At 42.8% G+C, this 10,394-nt stretch overlaps 1 protein-coding gene across 2 annotated transcripts; it reads left to right on the top strand.

Moving 5' to 3' along the window:
* The first annotated feature begins 159 nt into the window (after positions 1-159).
* oclna (occludin a) lies at positions 160-9,887 on the top strand. 2 transcript variants are annotated; one of them, XM_029709696.1, is made up of 9 exons: positions 160-256; positions 1,113-1,214; positions 1,580-2,243; positions 2,372-2,539; positions 4,614-4,747; positions 7,416-7,601; positions 7,804-7,975; positions 8,333-8,374; positions 8,648-9,887. In XM_029709696.1, exons 2-9 carry the CDS (start codon positions 1,165-1,167, stop codon positions 8,744-8,746), a joined length of 1,515 nt encoding a protein of 504 aa, XP_029565556.1. In that variant the 5' UTR covers positions 160-256; positions 1,113-1,164; the 3' UTR covers positions 8,747-9,887. The 2 variants fall into 2 exon arrangements, with proteins under 2 accessions (XP_029565556.1, XP_029565557.1); XM_029709697.1 differs by lacking the exon at positions 160-256 and adding an exon at positions 292-314.
* Positions 9,888-10,394: the final 507 nt, after the last annotated feature.

Here is a 10,394-nt window from a genome sequence, read left to right as displayed (position 1 = left end):
TTTTTCGTTGTTACAACTCTTTATTGTGGTACTAGCCTGCCTGATGGAGATGAGAGGAGGAAACCCGACACCCTTCACATTCGGGGGCGGGGAAGTGTGTGTGTGTGTGTGTGTGTGTGTGTGTGTGGTTCGGGGTGAAGGGGCGGGTCATATTTTGATGATGACACACCTGAACAAGGTGTGGCTTGTTATTGAGAATCGGACGGAATTTCACCAGAAACTGCAGGTGTCAGACGCGCTGACTATTTTCCAACAGGTGAGTGGTTTGGCTTTATTTTGTGGAACGTTTGTTTCATTGGGAAATCGTGTTTGTGGTAAGATCACATGATCTTTTTTAGCAATGTTATCTTTGTTTTTTTAATATGAATTAAAATGTCGTTGTTGGAAACTCAACAAAAGTATTTTTTTGTATCAACATTTGTTCAGCCTAGTTCAAACGCTTTACTGATATTATTTGATTGGTTATGAGTAGCCTATGATTTAACACCAGGATCATCAACTAGATTCATGCAAGGGCCGACTTCTTTTTTTCCCCCACTTGGAGCGGATGGTCGGGGAGGAGCTGAAAATAATTACAAATAGTTTGTCGATTGCAAATTGACTTCAATAATATATAATTTATTTGCCTAAAACATAATCATTTCAAACCTTGCTTATATTTGTTTTTACAGTATTTTATGTCCAACAATGACATTTTTTTTGTTCAGAAAACTTGGGGGGCCAAATAAATCCACCCGCTGTTAAAATTCGTCCTGTGGCAGCCAGTTGGGGAACCCTCATTTAAGAAATCAGTAAAACATGTCAGTTACTGTGTCATTATTCAGGTTCAAAATGTTGCAGATATAAATTTAACCTGGTTGACAAGCCATATGGTTTATGTGGATTAGAGAATACCGCAGATAATTGTCTTCTCATTTTTTTAAAGCTGAGTACCCCACTGAAAACACCTCTTTGTGGACTGTTGGGGCTTTTTTTTGTCACACCTGTTCTCACTGTTTCCCTTGGGGAGGAAGCCTTGTGTCATTATTCCCTGTGTTTTGTAACCCTCCTGTGGACACTGATGCAGTGATGTATGTTTCTTTGCTTTATTCTAATGTTTTTCTCTCCAACAGAGCTCAAACAGTTTTAAAGAGAGAGACCCTTCGGGCCCCTGTGGATTCAGGAATGTCTTCCAAGCCCAACGGGAGTCCGCCTCCCTATGAGTCAGATGGATAGTGAGTCTTAACTTTTACTTTAGCCCTACTATATCTTTGTCAAAAGGTTTATGACCTTCCTGACCTATACATATTTGATATACTTGTTTGGGTGGAAAAGGCATGAACTTTTACCTAAAGGTTTGATCTTGTATTATGTTTATCGAAAACCATAGTAGTGCGAATACTCATACTATACGAGGTGTTTGCTCAATAGAGATTGTAGATTGTGTTGTTAACCCAAGGCAGTTTATATCTCTCCTCTATATGTGTCTCACACACAATTGTCTTTGCTAACTCGCTCATCCTACAATTTATGTTCTTACACTTGACACCCCCACTCTGTTACAGTCCACGTTTAATCGGTTGTCTGTCTCCCTCTGCAGTCATGAGCCACCTCAGCCGGCATACTCCTACTACCCCGACGATGAGTTCCAGCACTTCTACAAATGGACCTCTCCCCCGGGCATCATCAAGCTGATGTCCATCATCGTCATCGTCCTCTGTGTGGCCATATTCGCCTGTGTGGCCTCTACGCTGGCCTGGGACAGCCAGGGGGCCATGTCTGGCTTCGGTGGTTACGGGGGCAGCTCGTACGGGGGCAGCTCGTACGGGGGCAGCTCGTATGGAGGCGGTGGTTACTCTGGTAGCTTCGGTGGTGGTGCCTATGGCGCCGGTAACAACTATGGCTACGGCGGACTCGGAGGGAACTACAATGACCCTCGCACCGGCAAAGGATTCATCATTGCCATGGCAGCATTCAGCTTCATCACGGCCCTTGTCATTTTCATCATCGTGGTGTCGAGGCAGGGCCTGTCAGAGTCTAGAAGGTTCTACCTAGCTGTGGTGATCATCTGTGCTATCCTGGCCCTGCTGATGCTCATAGCGACTATAGTGTACCTGGTGGCGGTGAACCCCATGGCTCAATCTACAGGGTCGATCTATGGGAGCCAGCTGGCAGGCCTGTGTGCCCAGTACCAGGGGCCCCAGGTTTCAGGAATGTTGGTCAACCAGTATCTCTACCATTACTGTGTGGTGGAGCCTCAGGAGGTGAGTGTACTTTGTGTGTTTGTGAGAGAGGGGATGTATGTGTTCCTCCTTTCGCCGCATACTTCCTCTCATCTCTGTGGTGGTGTCTGGGTCTGTGTGTCTCACCCAACTTCCCCATCCTGACCCAGGCCATAGCGATAGTGTTTGGCTTCCTGGTGATGGCGGCTCTGATCATCATGATGGTGTTTGCCTTAAAGACGCGCCAGAAGATCAGGAACTATGGCAAGTCCAACGTCCTGTGGAGGAAGGTGAAGGTCATCAACGAGGAGGCCCCGCCCCAGGACGTGGAGGCATGGGTGAGTTAGGGAGTGGATGGGCACACATGGGGGATGAATGTCAAATATATTTTTTAAATTCCTTGTGTCCTCTCCTTCTGTCTTCCACTTGCATCCCACACAAAACCTCAGAGGGAAGCAAGGAGAGGAAATGTGGAAACAATGATCAAAGGAAATGCACTTGTAAGAAATGAGACAATACGGTTTCATATTGATATCACCTGTTTGGCGCTAACAGATCAGTGATCATGGAGGATAGGACAGAAACGATTGAAGACATTTTACACTATTGAAATGCTCTCAGATTCTATTCAAAGGTAATACTTCCTCTAAACATGTACAGCTACAGTGCTAGAGGTAGGAAATCGTATCTGCAGAGTTTGTTTCTTTCCCTTCCTGAAGGCTGTATGAAAGAAGGAAGAAAGGAGGGGACATTTTTGTAGACCGTTCCAGTTGTTATGAATGACGGCCTACACAGAATTGTAGCACTTCGTTCACCTTAACCCTTCAGGGTTTTCCGTCTCTGAACAAACTGCTGCGGTCAGAGTTGTTGTTGACCTCTGGTGGTGTCAGTGAAACCAGGTATTGTGTTCTCATGCATGGAGAAGGGTGAGTCAGGCCAATATGTCTGCCTGTTGACTGTTTTGTTCTACAGCAGTAGTCTGATAGGTAAAGTAGTAAGACCTGTTCTCCCAGAGTCAGCAGCATTGGAGGTATGAGGAGAGAGCTCTCTCACACTCAGTTTCTGGGTGTGGTTTGTGTATGGTGGTTTCACTCCCAGTCAGTAAAATGGTGGGTGGAATAAGGCCTTCAAAAATGGCAGTTGGGAGGTATATTATTTCAAGAGATTGTCTCTGTTGAATGAGGACAGTAAGCAGTTAAGGGAAAACATGGTCAATGCTCAAAAGTAAAAAGATGAGTCAACGATGAATCATGGTTTCTGAAACTGTTCTTAGAACACCCGCTTTCCACATACCTAAATCATGATAATGACGTGTGAGTTCAGTCAAGATAGTAAGTGGCTGATAGTCAAGGTAAGTTTCAGTATGGCCCAACAAAATTATTTAACATTTACACACTGCAGCTTTTTTCACCAAACTCACAGCTGGTATTTGAGTTTTGCACTAGAGGACAATGTGGAGGAAGAGCTAACTAATATTTAAACCCATGCTGACCAATACAAGCAAAGTAAACACATGCACAACATTACAGAACAGCAACATGACCCTGAGAAACTGAAGAGGCGGAGAAGTGCTGTGTGGCTCGTGAAAACCTTTCTGAAATTGCTGAGGCAGTGTTAATGTATGGATGAGTGTGTCTTCCCTGGTCTACTGATTACTCTGATGGGAAAATCCTGTCTGTCTACAAATGACACCTACTTAGTACCTACCCCTTATGCACTTGTGGAGATCTGAGAGGAGTGGGTAGGTGTAAACCATACTGTGAACATTCCACCTAGCCTGTCAGAGGTACTACCATATTGCTAGCCTTATACCTATGCAATTAGCTATATCAGATGTGATCAAAGTCCCAACACCGACGCTCCAAGCATTACTGTAGTGGCTGGCTTTGCTCTGGGAAGTATTTCTGCTTCTTTTTTTGGACTGAAGAAAATCGCAAGTCTCAACCTGTCAGCGTAAATGTGTCTACTATCAAGTTGGTACAACGTCATCAAATACAGTATGTCATTGTTTTGATGAGGATTCACTCACTCTAAGCATGATGTGGCATTTCACTCCCCAGAGATAGTATACTTCTATTACTGTACATCTGCATTTCAATGCCCCACTCTACACATATAGGCCTACCTGTTCAGATGACCCTTTTTTTTTCAATTTGTATGTTAAGGCGGTTCAAATAGTACAAATGGTATGATGCTCTCTCAGCTGTTGTGGCTCTCTCAGCTGTTGTGGCTCTCTCAGCTGTTGTGGCTCTCTCAGCTGTTGTGGCTCTCTCAGCTGTTGTGGCTCTCTCAGCTGTTGTGGCTCTCTCAGCTGTTGTGGCTCTCTCAGCTGTTGCGGCTCTCTCAGCTGTTGCGGCTCTCTCAGCTGTTGTGAGTTAGGTCACTGAAGTATATGTTGTGTCCCCTCTGCAGGTGAACAATGTGTCAGGTTTTCCTGATGAAGGTATGGTGCTGACCGACTACCCAGAGAAGTTTGGAGGATCCAGGAGTCACCTGGACGACACCAGCACCAACTACGACAAACCTCCCTACAGTGACAGCCCAGCGTGAGTACAGACAATACAGTACAGTTACAAACAGGCTTACTCTACAACTACAGCCCACTTTAGTACAGACTAGATTACATCTGTGGAATTTATCAATGACCAATTACCTTATAATGTCTTCTCATAATGTTATACTAGGAATTAAGCAAAAAGATTTGAACTACCAAAGGGAAGGAAAGCTATCTACATGGGTGCATGGAACATTAGGTCATGAAACAAGATGGTTGTGGGCTATTTAAGTCATTAAGTTTGCAGACGACACAACAGTGGTAGGCCTGATCAACGACGAGACAGCCTATAGGGAGGAGGTCAGAGACCTGGCCAGGTGGTGCCAGAATAACAGCCTATCCCTCAATGTAACCAAGACTAAGGAGATGATTGTGGACTACAGGAAAAGGAGGACCGAGCACGCCCCATTCTCATCGACGGGGCTGTAGTGTAGCAGGTTGAGTTCCTTGGTGTCCACATCAACAACAAACATGGAATGGTCCAAACATACCAAGACAGTTGTGAAGAGGGCACGACAAAGCCTATTCCCCCTTAGGAAACTAAAAAGATTTGGCATGGGTCCTGACATCCTCAAAAGGTACAGCTGCAACATCGAGAGCATCCTGACTGGTTGCATCACTGCCTGGTATGGCAATTGCTCGGCCTCTGACCGCAAGGCACTACAGGGGGTAGTGAGTACGGCCCAGTACATCACTGGGGCTAAGCTGCCTGCCATCCAGGACCTCTACACCAGGTGGTGTCAGAGGAAGGCCCTAAAAATTGTCAAAGACCCCAGCCACCCCAGTCATAGACTGTTCTCTCTACTACCGCATGGCAAGCGGTACCGGAGTGACAAGTCTAGGACAAAAAGGCTTCTCAACAGTTTTTACCCCCAAGCTATAAGACTCCTGAACAGGTAATCAAATGGCTACCTGGACTATTTGCATTGTGTGCCCCCCCCCCAACCCCTCTTTTTATGCTGCTGCTACTCTCTGTTTATCATATATGCATAGTCACTTTAACTATACATTCATGTACATACTACCTCAATTGGCCCGACCAACCAGTGCTCCCACACATTGGCTAACCGGGCTATATGCATTGTGTCCCACCTGCCAACCCCTCTTTTACGCTACTGCTACTCTCTGTTCATCAAATATGCATAGTCACTTTAACCATATCTACATGTACGTACTACCTCAATCAGCCTGACTAACCAGTGTCTGTATGCAGCCTCGCTACTTTTATAGCCTCGCTACTGAATATAGCCTGTCTTTTTACTGTTGTTTAAGTTCTTTAATAACCTATTGTTCACCTAATACTTGTCAGTGCAGACCAATGTAGTGCTTCCACAGTAATGGCAGGTTTGCGGTTGATCCAAATCTTATGGTGTTATTCTACACACCGGGAGGGGACGATATTATGTTAGGGCTTGCTGCAGTACTGCGATGACTGGGCGTGTTTGTGTGGGCATATGTGATTTTCTGTGCAGAAGACAGAGAATGTGAAAATGGATGAAATCTTCTGTCCATTTAAAGTCCATTTTACTGTAAGACACTGCTATGAAAGGACAGTGGGAATGGTAGGTGAGGGCTATAGTGAAGGAGGTGTGGCATTCCTTCTTTCTACTCCATTCCCTTCCATCTGAATATGACATCATCATCACATTGAACAAGTCTGTATTTCCGTTGTTGGAGAGGAGCAACTGTTGTCTTGTGCAACATATTGAAAGTCAGGCATAAGCTTGCTTGGCATTTCACCAAGTTTGGATTTGTTTTTGAATACAATTCTTCAAAAAAGATGTCACCAGACCCCTTGCAAAAATGGGCTATCATCCCATGATCAGTTATGTACATTCCCTAGTCCCAAATAAAAGTCCAGAGTGGTTGTACTATATTTGTAAAAAGTGTTTATCGCACAACCTGGATGTCAGACAGTTGTTTTTAAGGAACAATAGTGACCGTGTGTCTATTTCTGTGATGATTATCTTAGATGTAGGAACTTAGAAAGAAATACCACCCCTGGTCTCTGGAATGCAAGACATGTGGTGTGTGTGTGTGTGATCACACAAATAGCTGGAGAGAATGGTCTCATGTCAGAATAAACCTTTTATCATTATTTGGCATGAGGAAATCTTTCTGTCAGAACCAAATGTTCATGTTTCCTGTAGTGCAATCATCAGTCCTGGATGGTACTGCAGATCGACTCACAGCTTAACTCACCCCAGAAAGTCAAGCAAAACGACTTGTAACCTTTACGCAACTCAACCACCAGTATGACTGGTGACTGAAATACACTAATGCACCTTGTCATGCTTGTTTGAAGCAGAAATGTTTTGCTTTCATTTTTAATTCACTATTCACCATTACACAACATTGGTGTCAATTCTTTACACCCTGTCAGCAAAGTAAAAATGGGCAGTGCAAATTTGGCACTTTTTTAAATTTTAATTTGTTTAACTGTTGCATGTGGCAGTAGCTGTAATGGCCTACAACAGCAATCCAACAGCATTCATCACTGCTTAGGGGAGGTGAAGCTCCCCGCATTAACTGATCCGGGTCATTTTGGTTCATCAATGGTTAATAATACTAAATTGAGTAATTTGATCAGTTTGTATAGGGGCAACTCCATTTCGTAATGTACTAAATCAAGACTCCCATCTTTCCTTGTCTGTCTCCAGTCCTCCAGTAGTTTGTGACTTCCCTGTGCACAGTAGCGCCCCCTACAGCAGTGGCTCAGAGATGGCCAGCTCAGCAGCAGGGAAGCCCAAGAAGAGACGGGCCGGCCGTCCTCGCCGTACTGACGGGCAGGATACAGACTACGCTTCCTCTGGGGACGAGCTGGACGACGACAATGACTTCGACAGGTACAGAGAGAGTAACAGAATTACGGTTGTAGTGATAATGGTTGTATGTATTTTAGTTGACAGCTACTATTGATACTACAAGATTGAAGTTGCTGTTCTGTGCCACAAAGTCTGAAAACATATTGCCGTCTAGGTTTCCACAATAACATTTTCAAGTGTATTCTGACACACCATCTCTTCCCCCCTTTCTCTCTCTCCTCAGTGAGTTCCCCACCATTGCCAATGAGCAGGAACGTGTGGACTACAAGCGTGAGTTTGACCGGGATCACCAGGAGTACAAGGACCTGCAGGGAGAGCTGGACATCATCAACAAGAGCCTGTCAGAGGTAGACAGAGAGCTGGATGAGCTGCAGGAGGGAAGCCCCCAGTTCCTGGTGAGTTTGAGGGAATCAGTTTGGTGAGGATTGGGCTATCTTGATCACATAATGACTAGTTATTTGGGAAAGAAATTGATTTGTTGATCAGTGATTCTGTGCAGTCTGAATGTAGTCAGTCTCTAACGTGCACTTTAACTAACTAGCTAGGGTCCTCGAAAGGTTTTCCTGGTCAGGTCATGTGGCCAGTAAAAACTCTGGGCCCTATCTATAACATTGAGAAAATGTCCATGATATGTTGCATCGTTTCCCAATCACATGCTAACTTTAGGGTGTGGAAGAAAGGGGTCATGAGAGGGATAGTTGTTTGAGAAGTATATTTGTTTGCATTTTCAATAATCTTTCTCTCCCCTACAGGATGCTATGGAAAAGTACAACAGGCTAAAGGACATAAAGAAGGTAAGTATCCACAACATTTAAGCAACGCCTCTTTGTTTGATCTACTTCCTTATGTACTCCCTCTTGTCTCTTCTGAGTACTACACCCCAGTCCCACATTGTCATGAAGTTTGAGAAAGTACATGTGGTTATCATGTCCCTTGTGAACTGATTTAGAACCAGCTTTCTATACACTTGTACTTACCACACTTATTATAGTCATAAAACAAACCTGATCTCAGACCAGCTACAGAAGACAATGTACCTTCATTGACCCATTCTTCCTGGTCTACAGTCAGCAGATTACCAATTGAAGAAGCGCAGGTGTAAATTCCTGAAGGCCAAACTGTCCCACATCAAGAGGATGGTCGCTGACTACGATCGCAGGGCCTGAACTTCCTATCACCTGACGTCAGCCAGGATACTTCTTCAGAGTTGATGCCAGATGTAACAATGGTGGTTTGAGTCAGATTCTACTTATTTCTTTGGCTCTGCTCTCGTAAACACTAGCGTATCACTTAGAATTAAGCAATGTATTGAGCATTTATTCTAAGTGGTATGCTTGTGTAGATATAAGAACGTAACCTTTGTAATTAGGTTTGTGGTTGCAGTATACTGAGCATCTTCACTGAGAAGTGTCTGCCCAAGGATCTCCACTGTGATTGGATGGATGTGCTAGGGATCAGCCAATCCACAGTATACTACAAAGCTGTTAAACATGAAATATCTCGCACATACTTCCCGAGACAATGGCTGTAGAAATATGTGTGGGTTTTGTGCCTTTTAAAAAAAATAAAATAAATGGGTAATTTGAATGTGCAGAAATAATATATTTATATGACTGCATTAAGTTATTAGTGTTCAAAGGCTTGTGTTAACTCTTGTTTCATATAATGAATGGTACTTTGAGTGCAGTTTATCCTCACTGTTGTCTGTTGGTAGCCATTTTAAGGGATGGGACAAAATGACTTCAAACTGATGTTGTGAGATGGATTTCACTCTGATACATTAGACATTTTTTACAGCTTCCTCTTTTAGATAGATGTTAACTTTTTATTCTTTCACTTTCTATTTTCTCAACCTCATTGTCAGGTTTTGATACTTGTACTTATGAAAGGTTTGCCATTTGTAAATATGTGAATATAATTGTGGTCTCTTTATGTACAAATGCTTTGTCCCCTCTCCTGTAATGTTTTTGTCAGTTGCTAAAGACTTTGAAACTGTTATACTTTGTAAATCATTATGCATTTGATTCATGTTCTGTTTACCTTTTGACCTAAATGGAATATATTCAAGGTCACTTTTTTTTTTTACTGAAAATTCAATAAAGATTTGCGTAACTCAACCTGATAATTTTTTTTCTATATGGTCTCTTAAAGCCATTCTCAGGTTTTTCAATGTGTGAATATACTGTTATATACTTATTATATTGATGTAATATGGTCTGCTGTCTTTTGTCAGTTGCTAAAGACTTTGAAACTTTTTTTTTAATCAAGATGCCTTAAGGTCTTTTTAAATAAAATAATTAAACAGCACTTTTTTTGCAATGTCTTTTATTTTTAATACCAGTACTTTTCATTGTCAGTCTACTGCGAACACTAATCATAGCTAAACAGCAATTAACACTTATAACGGGGTCAAGTCATTACTTCTCTTCAGGTCGGAAAGCCAGCGCTCAAGAAAGATGCCAGAGTTTCCGACTTCGAGGTTTTGAAGTGTCTGTCCTATATCTAGGAGGTACTGTATAAGAATGCTCAGAAAATATATTTAGCTTTTTTGGACACATTTAACCTCTTATTTTTGTTGGCACAAAGATACCTTGAGTCTTTTTTTCACCTAACTTTTAATCTAATTCCAATGACGGGCATTTGTTTGGGTTGAATTCACGTTAGTTGACAACAAATTTAGCCTAAATCAAAACTAGATGTTGAACTGAAAGCTGTACCCAGTTGGAAAATAAAGATGGCACTTCTAAAAGCATATTTCACACCATAGCCTGCTGAATTTGGAAGAGCTTTTTTCATTTTGAATTTGGCACAAAT

The sequence above is a fragment of the Salmo trutta genome, chromosome 23, assembly GCF_901001165.1.
Source record: "Salmo trutta chromosome 23, fSalTru1.1, whole genome shotgun sequence".
NCBI lineage: Eukaryota > Metazoa > Chordata > Actinopteri > Salmoniformes > Salmonidae > Salmo > Salmo trutta.
This window is presented reverse-complemented; position numbering and strand designations above follow the sequence as displayed.

What these genes read in the sequence shown, in the direction of transcription:
- oclna (XM_029709696.1), top strand. Translation starts at nt 1,165, where the DNA reads ATGTCTTCCAAGCCCAACGGGAGTCCGCCTCCCTATGAGTCAGATGGA. An exon ending in CCCTACAGTGACAGCCCAGC is followed by an intron (nt 4,748 to 7,415) that starts GTGAGTACAGAC and finishes GTCTGTCTCCAG; the next exon opens with TCCTCCAGTAGTTTGTGACT. An exon ending in GGCTAAAGGACATAAAGAAG is followed by an intron (nt 8,375 to 8,647) that starts GTAAGTATCCAC and finishes CCTGGTCTACAG; the next exon opens with TCAGCAGATTACCAATTGAA.